A 23,230-nucleotide genomic window follows, 5' to 3' on the forward strand; every position below is an offset into this window, starting at 1 on the left:
CTCTTATGGAGAAAGATTCTGGGAAGAGAAAGCAGGGGGGACCTGAAAGGGGAGAACAGATGGGCTCTGCGGCTGCTGGGGGCTGGCTAGGGGAGTGGCTGTGCCTGATGAGCGCCCCCCCCCCCCCCCGCACTGTTCCCTGGCTGTGTAACTCTGGGCAAGTTTTTCAGCCGCTCAGACCCTTGGTGTCTTCATCAGTGGCGTGGGGATGATGCTGCTGGCTCACACGTCAGGGGATGTTGAGATGATAACATGGGAGATCCCCAAAAGGCAGAGCCTGCCCACTGGTGAGTGCCCAGTGTGCTTCTCCCAGGCCCACTGTTCTAGTCTGTGAAATGGGACTAAAGCACCAAGCCTCAAGTGGAACTTGGCCATGGGCGCATGTGGGGCTGGAGGGTGGTCATGACGATTCTGACCTATGCTTGGGCTGTCAGCCCAGGGTACCGAGGGTACCCACAAAAGGTCTTGTGAGTCTCTGGAGGCTGTGTGTGTGTGTACATACAAGTGAGTGAATGAGTGTGTGTGTATATCAGTGTAAGCCCACAAGTACATGTGTGAGTATATAGTACACTCCAGTGTATGTGAGAATGAGTGAGCATGTGTACCATTGTGTATGTGCTTGTATATGATGAGTTGGACTGTATGGGGTGAGTGTGTGTGAGTGTAGTCAGGGACCCCTGGCCCCTCCTTGTCCTGCAGTTCCCATAAGGGGGCCAATCTGGTCACCACTGACAGGAACCCCTGACACTGTGGTCGCTTGAGGCACCAGCTCCCTCACCATAGCCAGGGCTGTGTCTGCAGGTATGAAAGAGGAGAGATGCAGGAGTTTGGCCTCCAGAGTCCCTGCTCACTCTCTTGCACAGTTTCACACCTGTGCACATGCATGCACATACACCGGTATGCACACTGTAACCTGCACTTGGGCTGTGAGCTCTCTGAGCCCATGGTCTGTGGCACCAACCAGCTGGTAGAGCCTCAGCTCACTTGTGGGCCGGTGCTGGCAATGACCACACGCCTCTGGGCTCACAGCCCCATGGAGGGTGAGACCCACAAACCCTGTACTTCATGGAACTCAATGGGGCCCGTCTCCGTGGAACAGCACTGTTCACCCATCTGCCCTGCACCTCAGGCCTTGGTCACCTAGACTAATCTCAACTTGAAGAGAAGGTCCAGGGTGAGTGAAGAGCAGAGGGCAGAGAGTGTGCCTGAGGTCTCTGTCTTCCCAGTGCATACTCGAGCACACAAGATCTCATGCTTCTGGAAGGGCTCCTGGAGCCCAGCAGCCACCACCATACTGGCCACCTTGTGTCATCAGAATCCTATCCCCAGACAGCCCCTCTGAGCTGTGGGGAACAGATGGAACCTAGTGCTGACACAGGGTGGCCTCAGTACCCTCCTCCGTAGAGATTAACGCCCTGAGGTGTGTTGGGGTGCTCTGAAGATTGGACTCTCTGTACCCACTTTAAATTAGAGGAAGCAGAGGCTCAGTGGAGGAAGGCCTGGTGGGATTTGAACCCGGGCTCCCTGACAGCTCCCACCCAGGGTGGCTCAGCGTGGTGTGAGGGGGCCCCCACTGCTGTGTCTACCCTTGCAGGAGAAGGGACAGAAGCTCCTTACTGCTGAGCCCATGGGATAAAGGAGTGGACTTTAACTACCAGGCTGCTGGGTGATACCATGAGCATAGAAGGAGGTAACCAGGAAGGCCAGGCTGTCCAGGAGTATGGGAGTTTCCTGGGGACTCCCCTAAATTTTCCCAGGCACCATGGAGCTGGAATCTTTGAGCTGGACTGAAGTCCCCAAAGCTGTGTAGTCACCTCAGTAACAATGGTCGTCATCACCCCTACCCACAAGCCACCATTTCCTTCCCTTTTCTGCTCCAGGCTGGCCTGGCACTTGGCCCCTGGTCCAATGCCAAACCAGCTGACCCCCTGGTGCAGGGCAGAACCAGGTGGGGGGGGAAGCTTTGGGGGCATCTGGGTGGGTTTCCCTCTGGGTGGTCCAACCTCTTGAGAGGAGCTGAGGATGTTGGCATCTGTCCCTGAAGCAAGGACAATCCTGGGGGAGGTGAAGGTAGGGCGCAACCTAACTCTGTCACCACCCACCTCCCCACCCAAGGTCAGTCAGTGGCCGCCTAAGAGCCCTCATCCTGCCCACAGAGAGACTGTGGCCAGGCAAGAGCAAGGCTTTCACAGGCCTGTGCTGGCCTGGCGCCTGAGCTGAGCCGAAGTGGGGCTGTAGATTGCCTTATAACTCCTCTCCTCCAGCTTCCCCCACGTGTGGAACCAGGTGAAATGGTGAGTTCCATGTGTCCTCACAGATGCTGCCCCTGCCCTAGCACACATGCCAGGTCTTACAGATCAGAGACGATGGGTACACCAGAATGGGGGCTGTATTTTGGCATTCTGTGCCTTCCAGGCAATTGCAGTTGTTACCACCCTCCAGGGTCAACATTCTATGCTTCCTTTGGAGCTCCCTGGGTGCCCCCTCTGTGCTGGGCCTGAGCTGGTGAGGATGGGGGATGGTGATGTGCTAGTGTGGTCAGTGTTATGTGGAGGGAAAGCTGTGCTAGCCCCACAGAGGGACACAAGACCCCCTAGAGGTCAGGGAAGCCCACCTGAAAGAGGGGACACTTGAACTAACTCTCATTTCACTTTTGGACTGTTCACTGCTAGTATGTAGAAGTAGGACTGGATTTTGTGTATTGATCTTATATCCTGCTAGTTCATTAACTAGTTCTTTTTTTTTTAATATTTTTTTTGAATTTTTATTTATTTACGATAGGCACACAGTGAGAGAGAGAGAGGCAGAGACACAGGCAGAGGGAGAAGCAGGCTCCATGCACCAGGAGCCTGACGTGGGATTCGATCCTGGGTCTCCAGGATCACGCCCTGGGCCAAAGGCAGGCGCCAAACCGCTGCGCCACCCAGGGATCCCTCATTAACTAGTTCTAATAACTTTTTAGTGAGTTCCTTGATATGTATTATATACATAACCATGTAAGTTGTGAATAGTTTTACTTCTTCATTTAATCTGGATACTTTTTATTTTCTTTTTTCTTGTCTAATTACACTGAATAGCACCTCTGGTACAGGTTGAATAGAAATGGCAAGAGCAGATGTCTTTGCCTTGTCCCTACTTTTAGGGGAAAGCTTGCTGTCTTTTACCTTTGAGTATGATGTTGGCTGTGGGTTTTTCATAAACATCTTTTACCATGTTGAGGAAGTTTTTTCCTATTCCTAGTTTGTTGAGTGTTGTTCTTATCATGAAAGATTGTCAGATTTTGTCAAATACTTTTTCTGTGTCTGAGATAATCGTGTGGTTTTTATCTTTTATTTGATTGATATGTTGTATTGCGATCATTGAATTTTAAGTGTTACACTTGTATTCCTGGGATAAGTCTCACTTAGCATGGTGTAGAAGCCTTTTTACATGGTGCTGAATTCAGTTTGCTAGTATTTTGATGAACTGAGCCATGCAGGCACCCCTTGGTGAGGATTTTAATGTCTATAATCATAAGGGTTATTGGTCTGTAGTTTTCTTGTGATATCTTTGGTTTTTGTGTCAGGATAATGCTGGCCTTAGAAAGTGAGTTCCTTTCTCTTCTGTTTTTTGGAGGAGTTAATGTTGGATTGGTGTTCATTTGAACCAACTCTTGGGGGCTGCGTTAGTGTGGTTGCAACTGCAAGCAGTGGAACCTGTGAACTGCAGCCTGGAGGTGGTGCTTGGTAGTTCTGGTTTTGGATTTAGGATTCACAAGGTCTGGATGGCCAGATGCATGGGAGGTGGAGGGCAGGAAGAGATCCCCTGAGAAAGATCCATGGGGACCAGATCTGGAAAGGCCAAGTGCACAGGAAGAGGCCCTGGGGATCTGGAAAAGTAGTGATGGGAATGGCATGTGTGGGTGGGGGGGGGAGCATGCTGCTGAGTGAGGATGATGGAGGGAGAGAATGGAAGCAGGGGAGGGGACTGAGACAGGGTGGGAGTGGCTGCCCAGGCAGGGTGGCTGGGAGGAGCAGGAGGCCTTGAGGGCAGAGTATGCTGCCAGGGGAGGGATTAGCAAGGGCACTAGGAACAGAGGCATACAGGTGGGACAGAGCCTCTTGCTGCAGTGGGAAGGGGCATGGACAGCCAGCTTCAAGTGAAGGATGGGAAACCAAGGCATGGTGCTCTGCACAGCTGGGTGGGAGCAGGGCCCAAGGTCCTCTAGCTACTGGCTGCCAGGACTGGCCCATCTAACCGGCAGCCTGTATGCAGGTGGGAGGTGGAGGCAGCAGAATGTCTGGGGGGCCTGCAAGACCCTCACCAGCCTTAGGCCAGCCTGGGGGTCTCCTAGGAGAGAAGCCACATCTACCCAAGAGGTGGGAGCTGCCACGGACTGGACCTCTGAGTCCTGCAGGGAATGCGGGGGTGGAGGCCCATGGTGGCAGAAGCTGAAGCCACCTGAGAGCGGGCAGGAGGACCCAGAGACCCACCGGGATCCCCAGTGCCGACCAGCCGGACCACTTCACCCGCACGGCCACAGGCCACAACCCTGGGCGGGCGGGCGGCCCTCACCCCCCGCCCCCGCCCAGAGGCAGCCGGGAGCCTAGCAGGCTTGGGCCAGCCTGGCCTCGCGGACGTCCGCCCCTGGGGAAACTGAGGCCCCGCGCGGGGTTGCGCGGGGCGGCGGGGCGGAGCGCGGGATCCCCACTTGACGCGCCCTCGCCCCGCCCGCGCGCGAGGGGAGGAGCCGGGGCCGCCGGGGGCGGAGCGGGGGTCCGCGGGGCTGGGGGCGCGGCGGGGCGGCGGGGGCGCGGCATGGCGGGCGCGGGGCGCGGGCGGCCGGGGTGGGGCGGCGGGGAGGCGGGCCCCGGGGGGCGCGGGCCGGAGCCGTGTCGCTGCGCGCAGGGAAGGCGGGCCGCCGCGTGGACGCCGTGAGTACCGAGCCCGGAGCGCCAGCCCCGCTTCCTGGGGGAACAAAGGCGGGCGTGGGCCGGCCGCGCGGGGCGCTGTCCCGGGGCAGCGGGCGGGGGGCTCGTCCCGAGCCTCGGCTGGGGCTGGGGGCCCGGCCGGGGACTGGTCTCGTCTGCCCGGAGCCGAGGGGCGCAGCCTGCGTGCCCTGCGCAGAGGCCGGCGAGCAGCCCGGTGTCTGCAGGAGGTCTGCCGGCAGCCCTGTGCTTTTCTTTGTGTGTGTTTTGGGGAGTAGGGGGCTGCAGTGGCAGGAGTCCCCCCCCGGACTGGGCCTCTGGATTCCTTGAGGACAGACACAGGCAGGGAGGAGGGTGTGCTGCTCAGAGGGACCAGCTTGGGGGAGGTCCTGAATAGGACTGGATATTGAGGTGCCTCGCAGGACAGGGGATTCCCAGCCTGCGTCTTGAAGGATAAATGAGTTCTCCATGTGAGGAGGGGTAGTGGTTGGTCATTCCAGCCAGAGGTCAGGGTGCGCAACGCCTTGGCATGTTTCAGGGAGAACAGCTAGGATGAGCAAAGGCTGGACAAGGGTGGGGGCTGGTGACCAAGAGACAGAGGATACCATCAACCCACCGGATAGTCATTGTGGCCACTGCTGACAAGGGTGTCCTGTGTGCCTCCCACTTACAGCTCCAATAACTATGGCCTGGGGATCTTTCAGAAAGCTAAGCCAGAATGGGAACTAGGGACTCTTGGCTACCTGCTTTCCTGGTCTCAGGGCCTTAAGAAAGGGTTGGAAAGGGCAGCCCCAGTGGCACAGCAGTTTAGCTCCGCCTGCAGCCCAGGGCGTGATCCTGGAGACCCAGGATGGAGTCCCACATGGAGCCTGCTTCTCCCCCTGCCTGTGTCTCTGCCTCTCTCTCTCTCTCTCTCTCTCTCTCTCTCTCTCTCTCTTTCTCTCTGTCTCTATGAATAAATAAAGTAAAAAAAATCTTAAAAAAAAGAAAGGGATGGAAAGAAGCTGGCTGAGGGCAGGCAGGAGTGGAGAGGGGCATTTAGAGGCCATGTCCCTCACCCCTTCCACACTGAGGGTCAGAGATGATGGAGAGGATGCCATGGCCTGCCCGCACCCCTGTACCTCTTTGTATCCATTAGGTTGTGACCCTAGTCACCTCCTGGAAGCCCTCCCTGGCACCTCCATCAGAGGCTCACCTGGCACTCAGACTTGGGGTGGTTATGGCCTGACTTTACCTGGGCCAGTGGTTTCTTGAATTCACTCACTGCTCTAGCCCCTATGGAATATGAGTTCAGCAGCTGTGTGCTGGATGGACCAGTGACAGTGGGGACGGACACACTCTGTTCTCAGGTGTGTGGCCAAATAGACCAGGGGCTGACCAAGTGGACCCAGGTGGCCCTTTCTTTCCTTGGGGTCCCACCTGGAAGCCGGGGGCCTTCTGAAGTTTCCTCACCTCTTGCTGCTTTGACCTGTTGTGCTGTCTCCAGGATCTTGGTGGTGTCTCCCACTGCATGCCCCCAGCCCTGGCTGAGGTGAGTCTTCTTCCTCTTTTTTTTCCAGCTTCATGGCGGCTGAGGAGATGCACTGGCCTGTCCCGATGAAGGCCATTGGTGCCCAGAACTTGCTAACCATGCCTGGTGGCGTGGCCAAAGCTGGCTACCTGCACAAGAAGGGTGGCACCCAGCTGCAGTTGCTCCGATGTAAGTCCTCTGGGTGGCTGGGAGCATAATAGGAGGATATATGGACAGAGCTGAGCCCCAGCCTACTGCCCCACTGCCCTGTTGGGCCTCTGTGGGCAAGCAACCTGTCTCTCTGAGCCTCTGCTCAGATGTGGTGGAACCTCCAGAGGTCTCCTTCCCTCTCTGGTAGCCAGTACCCCCCGGGGGACCTGAGGTCAGTCTCCTGATTCCCCAGGACTGTGGGATGATTTGGGGTGCTACTGCAAAGTGGAGGTAGGATGGGCATTTGGTGCACAGTGCTGACCGGCAGTCCAGGGGTGCTTCAGTCTGCAATCAGGGGCTGGGGCTGTTCAGTGGCCTGGTACATCTGGCCTTGCACTATCCAGTGGGTGTTCAGTGAGTTGGTTGGTCACTTGGTCTGCAATGAACTCTGTGTCAAGACCCAGCTGGGTGCTGGACTTCCAGAGCTGCATGAGGCCAGGCTCTGGTTCCCAGGACAGTAGGTTGGGAGAGAGTGGGAGCCCCCAGGTCTGGAGATGCCCAGGTGTCAAGACATTGAAGGCAGAAGAGCATCAGAGCCCTGCCTGTCCCCCTGACCAGGCATGAGTTCCCCATGCCTTCGTCCCAGCTGTGTCCTCCACCAAGGACTCGCTGGCTCTGTGCTGCCTTGTTGGGGTACCCCAGGCTGGGCTCCCTGGTTCTGTGTAGCACCAACTGGTTTGCTCTGCTCTTTGGACAGGGAGCCTCCAAGGAGGGGCCGTAGCTCATCTGCCCCTAAGGCTGGGAGGGACTGCTTGGGTTGAGACAGTGGGATGTGGGAGTGCTCAGTATAACGGTCTGGCCTGGGATTCAGCTCCACACTGGTGGCTCTTGTTGGCAAACTCTCTGGGCTTCTTTGCCCCTTCCCTCATTTTGCCATCCTAGGGTGGAAAGAGTTGGCAATGGCCTCTGGCCTGGCTTTGTCCTTCCTTGAGCCAGCCTCGCTGGTCAAGGTCTGGTCTACCACTTCCCTGGGAGGGGCCAGGCCTGCCTTGGGGGTGGTGCTTGAGGGCTGGTCAGCCTGCCATGGGTTGCTTATATTTGGCCCCACAGTGGACTTCTTGGGAGAGGGCAGCACACCAGCCCAGCTCTTGCCCTTCCATGTAGTGGGGTTCAGGGACGGGAGGTCTGCCGTAAATCCCCCAGGGCCTCTAGAAGTGGCCCCTTGAGTGGACCCTCTGCCCTTACTACACTGCAGGGCCCCTGCGCTTTGTCATCATCCACAAACGATGCATCTACTACTTCAAGAGCAGCACGTCTGCCTCCCCACAGGGTGCCTTCTCGCTGAGTGGCTATAACCGGTGAGTGCCCACTGCCCACTGGCCCCAGCAGATCCCTCGTGCCTGCCCACAGAGAGTCCAGGCTATCACGAGACAGTTCCCACTCCACCCTTTTGGGTTCTATCCAGCCTCTCCCCCTTTCCCCCTGCTCTCAGCCTCCATATGGCTGCCTCACAGTCTCCCTCAGGCCTCCGCTGTTCTGTTCTCAGCAGGCTTCAAGCATTGGGACTACTTGCTTTCCAGAATCCCCACTCGGCCCCCTCTCAGTGACTTCTGTGTCCCTTCTCCCTGCTCACCCAGCCACCACTCCATCACAGCCACACTCCCAAGGGCCCAGGGACCTACTACCCCCCAAGACCCTGCCTCAGGCCTGCCTGGCTTCAGGGCCTCCCAGGCTGGGGCCATCCATGAGTGGCCGTCTGCTGATGGGCAGGTGGGCCCTGAGCCAGAGCCTTCTAGGTGGAATGGGGAAATGCTGGCAAGTGAGGGCCCACCCCACAGCATCAGGGGCCTGCAGAGCAGGGACAAAGAGTGACTTCTGGGCTCTGGATCCTAGTGTTCTACTACCAGCCCGGCGCCCTGTGGCATTTGCCTGTGCCTCCAACTCCCTGGGAGGGCCCAGCCCCTCCTGCCTATAAGGACAGTGACTCAATGCTTTGGCCTATACCCTGGCCACAAGCTCAGTGGGGGCCTTGCGCAGGCACTAGCCCCATGCCAGGCCTCCAGGCCAGCCGAGCCACCGCTGAAGCTGCCAGTGGGCATTTGGGGATCAGAGCTCTGGAATCCCCCAGGGAGGGATATTTCCTTTCCCGTTACATACCACCCTCAGCCCGTGGGTGCTCACCCTTACCCCAGGGGATGGGTACACCTGCCCCAGGTACCTGCCATGGGGGCTCCCCCATGGTAGACTTGTGATCCCTCTACAACCCCCGAGCCTGGCTAGGAGAGTAGCCACAGTCAGTCACATCCCTCAGATGCTCTCCGGGATGCTTTAGGGTAGCAGGGGCAGGACTGAGGCTGACGTGTTAGGGCCCCCACAGGCAGGCCTGCCTGAGGCGGGCAGGTGGCCTCTGAGTAAAGTGGCATTGGTGAGCAGTGAGGGTGACATGTCCTTGGATTGGAGCCTCACAGGCTGCTGTTCCCAGGATGACCTCCCCAACCCCAGAGCCCTGTCCACTTGGTGCCTGTCTTTGCTTACATGCTTCCCTCTGCCTGAAGCATCAAGGCCTTTGTCCTGTAGCATCAGCAGGGCAGACCATCTAGACCTGCCCGTGTCCTTGGGGGCACAGTGGGTGCTGCGTGTCAGGACCCGTCCAGGCGATGTTGATTGGGTGGTGATGGCAGACTCTGTGTCCCTAGGGTGATGCGGGCAGCTGAAGAGACAACGTCCAACAACGTCTTCCCCTTCAAAATCGTCCACATCAGCAAGAAGCACCGCACGTGGTTTTTCTCGGCCTCCTCTGAGGATGAGCGCAAGGTGAGCCTGCCTTCAGGAGTGGGGAGCTGACAGGGCCAGTGAAGGGATGTGGCAGGGACATGGGGCTGGGTGGGTGCTGTGCCTCAGTGCTCCTCCTGAAGCCCAGGGCCTGGCACCAACACCACACACTCAGAAGCTGTCCTGGGTGGAGCTCTGAGTAGGCCGAGGGCCCATGAGGGTATCTCCCTGACCTTCGTGCGGACCAGCCTGGGCAGACCCTGCCCCAGGCAGCAGTACACCCACTACGACCCTGCCTGACCCACAGAGCTGGATGGCCTTGTTGCGGAAGGAAATTGGGCACTTCCATGAGAAGAAGGAGCTGTCCCTGGACACCAGGTGTGCCTGCGCATGGGAGGGGTGGGTGGGGTGTCACCAGGGCCACTGGGCTTCACATGCGTGTCTGCCTTCCTTTGAAGTGTTCCCAGAAGGTGCCAGCCAGGCTGTGTGCGTGTGTGTGTTTGTGGGTGTGTGTGTGCCCTCACACACACCCCTTGGTAGTTTCAGGTCAGGCGTCTCATGTGACCCTGCCTGCCCACGTAGGAGGCCCAGTATTTGCAGCAGCTCAGAGCTTTCGCTTCCCAGTCCCGATGCTCACCTGGGCCCACCTGGGACAGAGAGGGGAGCGAGCGGGTCCTTGGGGCACTGGCTCAGTCCCTCTGGGCGTCGGTGACCTCACTGAGAGGAGGCACAGCAGGCAGCAGAGGTCCTCTGGGCAGGAGCAGAAGCCATCCTGTCCTTTTGGAGCTGAGACGGAGGCCTTGGCCACAGATGCTTGCCTGACCCCAAAGCTCCCTGGCCCTGTACCCTGAACAGCTCAGTTCAGTGTTGATGGCAGCCCCCAGGGCAAAGTAGGTGGGGTATTGGGGGAGCCCTGAGGGCTGGCACCATCTGGCCAGGCAGGGCAGTGGCAGGGAGGCACCAGGCCTCCAGTCCCTTGGTCTGTTTTTATCACTCGTGAGGAGCTTGTTTGAGCATGAGTCTTACTTCGTGTCTAGCTCTGAATATGCCTGTGTGTCTCTGTGTGTCGTGTTTGTGCATGTGTCTGTGTCTGTGTGCATGTGTCACACAGCCAAGGGTGTGCATGTGTATCCCTATGTGTGAGTGCAGAGGAGCTACCCCTACCCAGTGCTCACTGCCCCACCCCTGCCCCAGCTTCAGTGACTCTAGCTCAGACACGGACAGCTTCTATGGTGCAGTCGAGCGACCTGTGGACATCAGCCTTTCTTCATACCCCACAGACAATGAAGGTAAGACCTGTCTCTGCATACCCTGTCCCCCCACCTCTGCATACCCTCCCCTGCCAAGGAGGAGAGGCAGCCTAGGTCCTGGGTTCATACCCTGCTCTGTGCTCCCCTGAGTCCTGGCTCCCAGTGTTCTGAGGGCCCCTGCCCCATCACTCTTGGGTGCAGCTGGGCCTGGGCTGCCTGGGGTCTGACCCTCTATCCGCCTCAGACTACGAGCATGAGGATGAAGACGACTCATACATGGAGCCTGACTCCCCGGAGCCTGTGGAGCCTGAGGGTAGGTGGGCAACTTGTGAGCCTGGGAGGCTCCTGGGGGTGGAACCCAGGTAGGGCCCCTCCCAGGCTGGGAGTGCCAGCCTGACTACTGCTCTGGGTGGCCTCAGTTTCCCTGTCGTGGCCCAGGTTTTAGGAGGGACAGAACAAAAGAGATGTATGCTCTGGCTGGCTCTGTTCACCTTGTCCCTGCCTTTGCAGCTGGCCCGGGTCGGAGTGGGGAGGTGATTTCCAAATGTGTGAGGTGGGGGTGCTGCATGTGTGATGCTGAGCTAGTGGTGGTCCTGGGGGCTGAGAGTGGGGAAGGAGGGACCCTGAGGAGTGGGTGGGGCCAGGGCAGGGCCTCCCGCCTGTGGCTGATGGCTCTCCAGAGCACCTGCAGACCAGCCTGTCAGGTACTGACCCACTCCCACCCAGTGGCCAAGCAAGGGAGCAGCCATGTACCAGGCATCACGTATATGTGTCACAGCCAAACACAGGGTCAGCTGGGGTAGGGCCGTGCCTCTGTCCTGCCATCCCATGATCCTTTCCACTGTCCTGGGCACTTGGGACAGTCCTTCCACCCCAGCCACCCTGTTCTTCTGTCATTCAACCCCACCTCCCCTGTCAAATGCAACAGGTGCGGCCCCCTTCCCTCCTACTGGCCCCTTCCCTCTGGGGACACCACCAGGACCTGCAGGCCATGTGCCTCAACTTCCCCCCCAGCACAAGGCCCATGGCTCCATCTTGTGTCCATCTGTCCCACCCTGAACTGCGGTCATATGTGGCTAGAGATGAACACTTAGGGGCCTCTCTTGTTTTTCGGGGCCAGTGCTCCTGCACATGGCCAGCCCACCCCTTCCCCACCCTTCTGAGTCCCCACTCCAAGCAGGCTTCCTTCCCTCCCCAAAACATCTCATTAGGGTCCCAGTGGTGTCCCCACTCTCACATGCAGCACTTTGCAGAGGTACCTTCTGCTCCAGGCCCCTCCCACCTCACTCAGTGCCATCAGCACGAGTCAGGCCACCCCAGGACTCAGGCCGTGTTCACTCCTCTCCCGGCAGCCTCAGGTCACCGGGACAGCCAGTGTCACGGACAGCCTGGGGACTCCAGCCAGCATCTCTCCTCTGAACCTCACACCTGTGCCCCAACAGCGCACTCGGCACCCTTTCAGTGTGTCCTGCGACATGAGCAGACACAACCACCTTCTACCTCCCGACCTGCTCCCATCCTTCCTCCTCAGCTCTGTCCCTGGGAATTATAGCTTCCCCCAGCGGAAGCGAAGTCCTAGGAGTCCCCCTTGCCTCTTCTCTCTCACCTCTGCTTCCGGGAAGCTGATGGCTCAGGGAGCTTGTGTGGGCTGCTGGTGGGGGGTGGCTGAGGAAGGGAAGGTGGTGCAGGTCAATGGTGGTGGCCCAGCCTCCAGCAGGTGACACCTGTGCACTGACTGGGTCTCTTTACTCCGCAGACACCCTGACCCACCCTCCGGCCTACCCCCCGCCTCCTGTGCCCACACCCAGGAAGCCAGCCTTCTCTGACATGCCCCGTGCTCACTCCTTTGCTTCCAAGGGCCCCAGCCCTCTGCTGCCACCCCCGCCCCCTAAGCGTGGCCTCCCTGATGCCAGCCTGACTTCTGAGGACTCCAAGAGGGACCTGCTGGGCCTGAGGCGGCCAGAGGCTGGCCTCAGGGTGTCTGTGGCCCCCCGGAGGATGAGTGACCCCCCAGTAGGCCACCTGCCACCTGTGCCCAGCCTCCGGAAACCGCCTTGCTTCCATGAGAGCGCCAGCCCTAGCTCAGAGCCCCGAGTGCCTGGCCACGGGACTGGCTCTGTCTCCAGCTCTGCCAGCATGGCCACCACCTCCTCCAGGAACTGTGACAAGCTCAAGTCCTTTCATCTGTCCCCCCGGGGGCCGCAGACACCCGAACCTCCTCCGGTGCCAGCCAATAAGCCCAAGTTCCTAAAGATGGCTGAAGAGGCCCCCTCAGAGGAGGTGGTCAAGCCCAGACTCTTCGTGCCTGCTGTGGCCCCTAGGCCTCCTGGACTGAAGCTACCCACACCTGAGGCCATAGCCAAGCCAGCAGTCCTGCCGAGGTCAGAGAAGCCACCCCTCCCCTATCTCCAGTGAGTTCATTTGGTGCTCATGCCCCTGGGACCCCTCCCCAACTGGCAGGTCCTCGTGCTGGTGCCCTGGCTGCCTTGTCTCTGGCATTCCCTGTCCATGACGGGGACCAGACAGCCCTAGTACAAGAGCAGGGAGGCTTAGGCTGAGCAGCCTCCCCTGCACCTGACCCACCCTTGCCCTAGAGAAATGTCAGCCAAGTGGGTGGTGGGCCTGGAGCCTGATGCTGCCTGGGGGGGTGGACGAGAGGGTCTCTGGGGAAATAAGCCTCCTCTGGGTGTACTGGGCAATCTGATGCCCCTGCAGGGTCTAGGGAGGGGCTGTCAGAGCTGACTGCAGGCTCTGGGATAGATGGTAGGGGTTTGGGCTGTGAGCCCCTTGGAAATAGTATGCCACTGCAGGCCTTCCTGATCCAGAACCCTCCTTCCCAGCCCTGCCTGGGGCTCTTGAGCCACCAAGGGTGCCTCTGTGCTCTTCCTGATTGGGAATTTTCCAGAATGTGGAGTATGTTGGTGACTCACCCGTGAGGTCTGCTCAAAACACTTTCTTCTTTATTGCTGGGTGGTGTTGGGGGACTGGTGTGTTCCCCCCCCACCCCCATGCTCAGAGTGTCATTCATGCCAGCAGCCTGTGGTCAGCAATGTCTGGGGCCTCCAACCATGAAGGTTCTGAGAGCTACAGGGGCAAGCCTTGAGTGGGTGTGCTTACGCAGTACTCCCTGAACACCATTGACCCTGGCACCCTTCTTCCTAGGACTCCATTAGCTCTGTTGTCCATGGGAGAGTGCCATATTATGGTTCCATTTCATGAGGGGCCACAGTGGCGCAGACTGTGTACAGACTCCTGTCTGTACCAGGGCCGATCATCCCACAGCCCAGCAGCCCACAGCCCAGAGTGGCCTCTTTGAATCCTCCTTGAAACCTTGGAGACTTTGGACCACCTGACCGCATGTGTGGGACGTGTCCTGTGGGCTCCGTCCACTCACATTCATCCATTCTCTGTGGCTCTGGGAGGGGCATGATGTGGCCAAGGTCACAGAGCTGGTCAGCTGCAGAGGCGCTCCAGCCAGAGCCAAGCCTCCCCATCTCCTCCAGCCTGGGGCCTTCTTCAACAGCATCCAGAACACTTGTCTCTGGTGTGAGGACATCAGAGTTCAGGCCCCCAGGGCCCCTCTTCCCAGTGTCCTCAGCAGCCCAGAGCCCAGTTTAGGTCTCCAGGCCTCAGGGCAGTCAACAAGGGCCTGTCATGGGCCTCTGACAACCATCAGGGTACATGGGGGTGGGGAGTGGAGGGTGCGGCAGGGGGGGCGGGGAATGACAGTGATGTGCCTTCCTCTCCTTGCTCCCCTCCCAGGAGGTCACCCCCTGATGGGCAGAGTTTCAGGAGCTTCTCCTTTGAAAAACCCCGAAGACCCTCAAAGGCCGACAACGCTGGTGGGGAGGACTCTGATGAGGATTATGAGAAGGTGGGGCCCAGATCGCAGCCATGGTGGGCGGCCGAGAGAGAGCTGCTGGCCAGGGCAACCCCTCACTGGGTATCTTGAGAAGGACCCCCAGGTCGCTGGAGTTGGGGAGGGCAGGAGCATGGTGCAGAGCCCCAGATCTGGGCACAAGTTGGCAGCCTTTTGTGGGTGTGGCAGGGGCTGACTGCAAGCACCACCTGACTCTGATTCTGACCTTGACCACCACTGGCCTCTCCAGGTGCCGCTGCCCAGCTCTGTGTTTATCAATACCACGGAATCCTGTGAAGTGGAAAGGTTAGCACCAAGCCCTTCTTTTTCCAAATCCTTATTTTTGCAGACACTAGGCTCCCTGCATTTCTTTCTGTTCCCCTCACTTGCCTCGGTGCTGAGCAGTTGCCAGCACAGGTACATGGCCCTGAGTGCGCAGTGCCATCAGCCCGGGCCCGGCACAGGCCAGCCCTCCTGTAGCCTGCTGCTCTTGGAACCTGTGTTGCAGAATAGTGAGAAAACTGAAACCCACACTGAGGAGTGGGGCTGGCGGGTCCCTGAGAGACTGTCTCTGAGGACAGTCCATTTGCTGACACACCTGTCTTTTTTTAGGCTGTTCAAAGCCACAAGCCCCCAGGGAGAGCCCCAGGATGGACTCTACTGCATCCGGAACTCCTCTACCAAGTCAGGGAAGGTAAGTGCCCCAACAGTCACCCTGCTGAGCCCAGACCCTAGGGGGACTGCTGCATTGTGCTGGGCTCCCCTGGCTCTCCACACCCTGGCTGACAGCCAGCAGAGCGCTTTGTGGTATAGACATCACTTCCCCAACTTGGGCGCCTCAAGCACTCCTGTCTTTGGGGTCTCTGCCCAGCAGTCCTTGCCCTGTCTGTTGTCAGGAACTGAACACAGTCTGCACACCGAGGGTGATGGTGGCTGGCCCCCCAGCACAGGCGGGAGATGGGAGGGAAGTGCAGGGGGGGCTCCCAGAACTCTAATGGGGTTCGGGTTTTTCATGTGCTTTGAAGGGGAGGCTCTTGGGGCAGGAGAATTGCAAGTCGGCTGGCTGTGCCTCTGCTCCTCCGAGGGTGAATTGCATGATTTCACTGAGCCTCACTTTTCTTTCTTTTTTTTTTTTTTTTTGTATTATTTATGTATTTATTGATTTAAGTAAGCTCTGTGCCTAACAGTGGGGGTCAAATCCACGACCACCCCCCAAAAATTTAAAAAATAGGGATCCCTGGGTGGCGCAGCGGTTTGGCGCCTGCATTTGGCCTAGGGCGCGATCCTGGAGACCCGGAATCGAATCCCACATTGGGCTCCCGGTGCATGGAGCTTGCTTCTCCCTCTGCCTGTGTCTCTGCCTCTCTCTCTCTCTCTGTGACTATCATAAGTAAATAAAAATTAAAAAAAATTAAAAAAAAATCCACGACCCCAAGATCAAGAGTTGCACGCTCCTCCAACAGAGCCAGTGAGGCACCCCCGGTTTTCCCATGTATGTCAAAAATGGTCCTAGGGTGAGCCAGGTACCTGCTGCTGTTACTCGAGTCTCCTCAGAGAGCAGGGAACTGCCCATTTCGACCCTTCTGTCGGTGTTCCTCCCTAGGTTACCATAAGAGCCCCAGGACCAGCTGCGAGGCCTCTGCCTACCCATCCATCTGTTGCTTTTTTCCCTGCAGGTTCTGGTTGTGTGGGATGAAAGTTCCAACAAAGTGAGGAACTACCGCATCTTTGAGAAGGTGGGCAGGCCGGCCCCGTCCCAGGGCCCTGGGTGGGACAGGAGGCTGCAGGCGCAGAAGTGATACAGGGCGTCTAGGAGCCTGCCTGACTGTCATCCTTGTTGCTGAGTACCCTGTGTCACAGGAGACCCCTGTTCCCCAACCCTACCTCTCTCTCTCCTTTCCAGGACTCTAAATTCTACCTGGAGGGTGAGGTCCTGTTCATGAGTGTGGGCAGCCTCGTGGAACACTACCATACCCACGTGCTGCCCAGCCACCAGAGCCTGCTGCTGCAGCGCCCCTACGGCTACACGAGGCCCAGGTGACGCCTGCGACACATGCTGCTGGGCAGAGACAAACCACTGGGGCTGTGACCCCAGGCCACACAGATGTAACAGGCCTGCATGGGAGGATGAGCCAGAGTGAGCACCATGTTCCGATCCGGGGCCTCCACAACAGATACCTTGTAGAATCTGCCCAGCCAGGCCCCACTCAGCAGGCTGGGTTCATGGGGCTAGGCTAGGCTCTGCACTGCAGAGGACTGGGGGGCTCTCCTGTGCCATGCAGCCCACCCTACCCCACCTCCCAGGAGCGGGGTTCCCAGGACTGAGCCCTGCCTGGACTTTGTGGAAAAGAACTGTGGTCATCCCCGCCCCTCCCCAACTCCCCTATCACACTAACCCTGCACTGTGTTGGGAGCTGGGCAGGACTGGGGTATTTGGGGTTGAGAGCAGGGCTGGCCCCCAGGAACTCTAAGACCAGGCTCCAGGATGGGCCACTGATGTACAATAAAGCAAAGATGACCTTTGCCTCAGTGGCCAGGGCTTTGTTGGGAAGGAGGGGATGACCAGCCTTACTGAGTACCCCCACCCACATCCAAATGGTGACTCTAGCAGCTCAACACAGGAAGCCACAGGAGTGGTAGTCTTCAGGGCACAGGTCGTTAAAGAACTTGCTCTGGGTGCATAGCTAGTAACCCAAAAGGACCTGGACTCAGGCAGTCTAGACTCAGCATAATCTCTGAAGTGCCATAGGCCAGGTATAAGGCAATTGGACTGTAGGGCTGAAAGGTCCCCACATCTATAGTTAGTGGTTCCTAGGACACAGCTGGGTACACACTGGCTTTGGTGGGGAGCTTAGAACCCTGTTGGAGGCTCCAGGAAGACTTCTTGGAGGAAGTCTTGGCCACAGAGGAGTGCAAAGAGGCTAAACGTGGGTGGAGAGGGTGGTCCCCAGATGCCTGGTCTTCTGGGCAGCACCCAGCCCAAGTCTGGCTCTGGTTGCCCCTCTCTGCCTGCTGTGGAATTCCCTCGTCCATGTTCCCTGGCATGACCATCCAGGCTGGATTGTTGTGTATGTGTAAAAACAGACTCAGCTTAGGGTCAGGCCTGGCAGGGATCCTAAAAGCATCAGGTCTTCCCTGCACCTCATGTTGGGAAAGAAGTTTGCTGTGTGAGATTCGAACCCAGGACAGCACTGTGTCCCCAGCCAAGGATTCACCATCTGGAGAGGGCCCTATATCTGCACTTCCTTCCCCTGTGCTCCTGGGCATGTTTTGGAGGATGGCGTGGTGTGCTGGAGGAGGGGGAGGGATGAGGCCACAGTGGGTAGGAGAGGTGCTGGGGGGATGACAGCCATCTGCTTCCAGGAACCAAGTATCCAGCACTGTCACTGCAGATGTTTCCTCTCAATCCTGGCAGGGGTGTGGGGGGTGGGTGGAGGTGTGTGTGTCAGCAGGGGCACTGTCCAGTTTCGGGCATTCCACTCCATCTCTGGGAACCAGCAATCCCTCCTTCCTGCGGTTGTAGTTCTTTGCCCTCCCTGCCCTGAACTAGCATGGGGAGCCCATGGAACCATGCTGTTCCCTGCTGTGGCTGCAGCCTCCCTTCCTGTAAAAATTTGAAGGGGGGATTTGGACCAGAAAAGTAGCTTCCAGTCAGTGCCTGGGGCGCTGCTTGCTAGTGATGTGCTACCGCATATGGGATACTTTATTACTTCTACCTCACATGTGGCCAGCTCAGTGGCTAAAAATTTTAAGACTCCAGAGCTGGAAGGCGTGGGGGGATCTGGGGCCCAGGGCCAGGTGATAGGTCCTCTGGTCACATCTTAGTGACAGCTGAGGCCTGTGACTGCCCAAAGTCCACCCTAGGGCCCGAACTGGCTTTACCTCTCCTCCCAGGCCCTAAACCTGTCCAGGACAGACTCCCACCTGTTTGTGAACTGCCCCAGGGGCCCAGGGCCTCAGCTGTAAGAGTGTGTGCTGCGGGGTCCCAGGTATGGTCACTAGCATGAAGGAGGGGCCAGAGGGCTCTGCTCCCTCCTGAGAACTGCCATCAACATTCTATTCCTCATATAATGTTGGAAGGTGTTTACCACTTGCCAAGTATCTCCTGGGCTCCAGGTGCTGAGCCCCATGGGTACTGACATAGTTTGCTTGGAGAAGAAGCTGCCGTGTGCCCATTTTACAAGTAAGAAAATGGAGGGTCAGAGTTCTGGATCCAAGTTCCAGGTGGGCTACTTACTACCATGTGACCTGTCCTCTGCTGCTCTGAGCCCAGATCCCAGCCCCTGCCTACCTCCCCATCTCCCCTCAGGGCTTCTGACAGTCATGTGGAGGGTCTACACAGTTCTGGGTGCGCCCTGGGGCCACAGCCCAGTGCAGGGGTAACAAAACTGGCCTGCCTCCCTCTGCTTTACCCCTTGGGCCCAGTTCTGGAATAAGAGGAGGCCTAGGACCTGCTTCAGGGGCTAGCCTGCTTCCTCATCTTACAGATGGGGAAGCTGAGGCTCAGAGAGTCTTCATTGCCTTGTTGAGCATTACAGTGAGTTCAGAGATAGGTCCAACTCCTGGGCCTGAGGAAGGCCCCAGACCCTTTGGGAAGCTGCTCCAAGCCAATGACTGAACATAATTTTACTTTTACAGTTGATCAGAAAGAGTGAGCTACTATACCTTCTGTTAATAGAGATTTTTATTGTGAACAGAGATGCTTTTAGAACCAGAAGAGACCTCACAAAACAGATCTGGAGGGTGCCTGGGCAGCACAGTGGGTTATAGCTTAGGTCATGATCTCAGGGGCATGAGATCGAGCCCTGTATTGGGCTCCACACTCAGCATGGAGTCTTCTTGAGATCATCTCTCTCCCTCTCTCTTTCTCTCTTAAATAAATAAATCTTAAAAACAAGGCCTGAGTTGTTCTGGCCCCTGCCCCCGCTCTGAGTCACGTTGCGGAGACGCCCCCTGCTGGTCCAAGGAGGCTCTCTCTGCACCCTGGTGGGACCGGTGGCGGGACAGGACACCAGGGGAGAAGAGGCAACAGCCTGGGGCCTAGGGGCTTCTCGCCCAGTGCCCACCGGGACTGGCCTCCTGAAGGAGGTCTGGAGGACATGAAGGACACACAAAGGAGTATGAAGCAGAGCTGCCACTTACACCAAATCCATGTATCTCTAGAGGAGGGCAGTGAGGGGAGGACCTGTCTCTGGCTGGGACCCTGTGGCATCGAGCCCCTCACTTGCCACACCCAGTTCCCTGTGTCTGCCTGCCTGCCCTATGCCTCCCCCTGGAAATGACTGCCTGATGGGGGGAACTCAGGGTGCCAGTCCAGGGGGGCAGTGACCTTCAAGGTGGTCAGTAGTGGTTGTCCCCCATTAGGCTACCTTCTAGCAACACTCTCACCAGAGGGAGAGTCTTTTTTTTTTTTTTTTTAATAGATTTTATTTGAGAGACAGCACGAGGGAGGGAGGGAGGGGCAGAGGGAGAAACAGACTCCGGGTTGAGCTTGGAGCCCGGCACAGTGCTGAATCCCGGGACCCCAAGATCATGACCTGAGCTGAAGGCAGACGCTTAACCAACTGAGACACCCTAGTGCCCCTGGATGGAGAGTCTTGAGACACAGAGCAGACCCCAAACCATCTACTTCCTTCAGACCTTCCTTTGCTCCTCACAAATCCTTGAAGGCTGCCTAACATCCCCCTCCGGCTTCAGCTCTGGTCTAAGCTCAACCACTTAGAGCAGAAGCACACTCCTTTTTCATTTTATTTCCTATACAGCAAAACACACATTCAGAAAAATGAGCAAAGCACAAATGTGCAGCCTAAAAAGTTGCTATGACTTGAACATTTTTATGATCCTACCAAGGATCTCCAGCCCCCGTGTGCCCTACCCATCACAGCACTGCCCCTCCTGTGTCACCAGCAACCCCTGCTGGGGCTTTGGGGAGGTTCCTGTTCTTGTTTTGCTATAAAGCCTTCACCACTCAATTATACATCCATCACAGTGGTTTCCTGTTTTTGTATTTTATGTGAATGGAATCATAGATGAAAGCTTTGACACCTGGCTTCTTTTGCTCATCATGTCTTTGAGACCCATTCCTCCTTTCCCTTACCTTCTCCACTTTTGGATTGAGCAGCTTTTTTTTTTTTTTAATTTTAAAATCATTCTACTTTCCTCTTCTTTTTTTTAATTTTTGTTTATTTATTTATGATAGTCACAGAGAGAGAGAGAGAGAGAGAGAGAGAGAGGCAGAGACATAGGAGAGCAGGCTCCATGCACTGGGAGCCCGACGCGGGATTCGATCCTAGATCTCCAGGATCGTGCCCTGGGCCAAAGGCAGGCGCCAAACCGCTGCGCCACCCAGGGATCCCTACTTTCCTCTTCTAATTGGAAAGTTATACAATCTATTTCTGTTCTCACCTGAGTCTAGAGGAACAAATTTTTTACCCTCTTAGACAACATAAGGACTTTGGGTGACTTTGGCACCATTGATCTCCTTCAATACCTGATATCATTGTATGTATCTAATTCTGTATTGTTGTTATTTAACTCCCATCCAAAAGGAAAGAAGGAAGGAAGGAAGGAAGGAAGGAAGGAAGGAAGGAAGGAAGGAAGGAAGGAAGGAAGGAAGGAAGGAAGGGGAAAAGAAAGAAAAAGAAAGAAAGAAAGAGAAAGAAAGAAAGAAAGAAAGAAGAAAGAAAGAAAGAAAGAAAGAAAGAAACAACTCTCATCCAAGACAGTGTTTCTTAATTTTTTTTTTTTAATTCATGCACAACACAGAGAGAAACAGAGAGGCAGAGACACAGGCAGAGGGAGAAGCAGGCTCCATGCAGGGAGCCCGACGTGGGACTCGATCCCAGGTCTCCAGGATCATGCCCTGGGCTGCAGGCGGTGCCAAACCGCTGCACCACCGGGGCTGCCCTTTTTTTTTTTAAATTTTTTTTAAAATTTATATATATATTTTTATTTATCAAGACAGTGTTTCTTCCCCCACCCCTTGAAAATGGAAGGGGTATTTTAATAGTATTAAAACTTTTGCAGGACGCCTGAGTGGCTCAGTGGTTGAGCCTCTGCCTTCGGCTCAGGACCGGCTCAGGGCATGATCCCAGGATCCAGGATCGAGTCCAACATTGGGCTCCCTGCATGGAGCCTGCTTCTCCCTCTGCCTATGTCTGCACCTCTCTCTCTCTCTCTCATGAATAAATAAATCTTTAAAAAAAATAAAACTTTTTTATTGGGGCACCTGTGTGGCCCAGTCGGTTAAGCATCCAACTCTTGGTTTTGGCTCAGGTTGTGATCTCGAGGTTATGAGACTCATCATGCTCACTGGAGAGTCTGCTTGAGAGTCTCTCACTGCCCCTCCCCCACTGCAAAGAAATAAATCTTAAAACTCTTTTATTATGCTAAAATATATGTAATATAAACTTTACCATTTTAGGGGCACCTGAGGGACTCAGTTGGTTAAGCATCTGCCGTTGGCTCAGGTTATGATCCTGGCATCCTGGGATTGAGCCTCACATCAGACTCCCTGCTCCGCAGAGTCTGTTTCTCCGTCCTCTTGTTCTTGCACTCTCACTTTCTCTCCCCTCTCAAGTAAATTAATAAAATCTTAAAAAAATAATAAATGGCCTTTAAAAATTTACCATTTTAAATGTACGATTCTGTGGCATTCAGTATATTCTCATTACTGGGAATCATCACCACCATCTATCCTTTGAACTCTTGCTCCTGTAAAGCAGAAACTGTCCCCATTAAACAGCTCCCCATTCTCCCTACTCTAGGCCCTGGTGCCCACTATTCTATTTTGTCTCTGAATTTAATGATTCTGACACATAGTTGGTAAGTAAGCTCAGTTGGTTAGAGTGCGATGCTAATAACACCAGGGTCGAGGGTTCATTCCCTGTACAGGCCAGTACTTCATCTGTGCCCACTTGAGTAGCACATGTACTAAAATTGGAATGATACAGAGATTAGCACGGCCCCTGCACAAGGATGAATGTCACTACTCTGGGAACCTCATATAGGTGGCATTGTCTTGTCCTTTTCTGTCTGGCCTATCTCACTCAGCATAGTGTCTTTAAGATTCATCCACATTATAGTATGTGTCAGGAATTCCTTCCTTGTTTTAGAGAGAGAGAGAGAGAAAGCATGCGCACACATGTGGGGGCCAGGAGCGGCAGAGGTAGGGAGAGACAGAGAATCTTAAGTAGGCCCCATGCCTGGCACAGAGCCCCATGTGGGGCTCAAGCTTATGACCCTAAGATCATGACTCGAGCAGAAATCAAGAGTCAGATGCTTAACCGACTGAAGTAACCAGATGCCCTAGATTTCCTTCCTTTTAAAGGCTGAATAAGATTCCACTGTACGGATGGACCACATTGTTTATCCATTCATCTGACAGTGGACATTTGAGTTGCTTTCATCTTTTGGTTATTGTTAATAATGCTGCCATAGACATGGATGTATAAAATATCTGTTTGTTTTTATTGTTTGGAGTATATACCTCAAAGTGGAATTGCTGGGTCACATGGTAATTCTCCATTTACTTTTTTGAAGAACCAACATGTGTTTTCCACTGTGGCTGCACCATTTCACATTCTTACCATCAATGCACAAGGTTCTAATTTCTCCACATCCTGGTCAACTTATTCTTTTGTTTTATTGCAGCAGTCCTAATGGGTGTTAAGTGGTATCTCATGGTTTTGATTTTGATTTGCAGTTCCTCAAAGATCAGTGATATTAAGCATCTTTTTATGTGTTTATTGGCCATCTACATATCTTTTTTTTTTAAGATTTT

General features: G+C 55.8%; 1 protein-coding gene and 1 non-coding gene across 7 annotated transcripts in view; both read left to right on the forward strand.

Annotated features, from left to right (window-relative positions):
- The window catches only part of SH3BP2 (SH3 domain binding protein 2), a 34,275-nt gene extending 17,303 nt beyond the window's left edge, over positions 1 to 16,972 (forward strand). For 4 of the 6 annotated variants that reach the window (XM_055326432.1, XM_055326433.1, XM_055326435.1 and 1 more), the window contains 12 exons: positions 6,467 to 6,606; positions 7,823 to 7,925; positions 9,264 to 9,381; positions 9,647 to 9,717; positions 10,534 to 10,628; positions 10,834 to 10,902; positions 12,346 to 13,000; positions 14,352 to 14,463; positions 14,699 to 14,754; positions 15,061 to 15,142; positions 16,125 to 16,184; positions 16,352 to 16,972. In XM_055326432.1, the coding sequence (XP_055182407.1) occupies positions 6,467 to 6,606; positions 7,823 to 7,925; positions 9,264 to 9,381; positions 9,647 to 9,717; positions 10,534 to 10,628; positions 10,834 to 10,902; positions 12,346 to 13,000; positions 14,352 to 14,463; positions 14,699 to 14,754; positions 15,061 to 15,142; positions 16,125 to 16,184; positions 16,352 to 16,489 (1,699 nt within the window). In that variant the 3' untranslated portion in view covers positions 16,490 to 16,972. Of the gene's footprint in view, positions 1 to 4,893; positions 4,914 to 5,856; positions 6,257 to 6,466; positions 6,607 to 7,822; positions 7,926 to 9,263; positions 9,382 to 9,646; positions 9,718 to 10,533; positions 10,629 to 10,833; positions 10,903 to 12,345; positions 13,001 to 14,351; positions 14,464 to 14,698; positions 14,755 to 15,060; positions 15,143 to 16,124; positions 16,185 to 16,351 lie in introns of those variants that run through there. The other 2 variants (XM_055326437.1, XM_055326436.1) reach the window with 2 other exon arrangements.
- A 5,384-nt stretch (positions 16,973 to 22,356) lies between these two features.
- On the forward strand, positions 22,357 to 22,459 carry LOC129510684 (U6 spliceosomal RNA). Its single transcript, XR_008664651.1, has one exon. It is a non-coding gene; the product is annotated as a U6 spliceosomal RNA (small nuclear RNA).
- The last annotated feature ends 771 nt before the right edge of the window (positions 22,460 to 23,230 follow it).

The sequence above is a fragment of the Nyctereutes procyonoides genome, unplaced genomic scaffold, assembly GCF_905146905.1.
Source record: "Nyctereutes procyonoides isolate TBG_1078 unplaced genomic scaffold, NYPRO_anot_genome, whole genome shotgun sequence".
Classification (NCBI taxonomy): domain Eukaryota; kingdom Metazoa; phylum Chordata; class Mammalia; order Carnivora; family Canidae; genus Nyctereutes; species Nyctereutes procyonoides.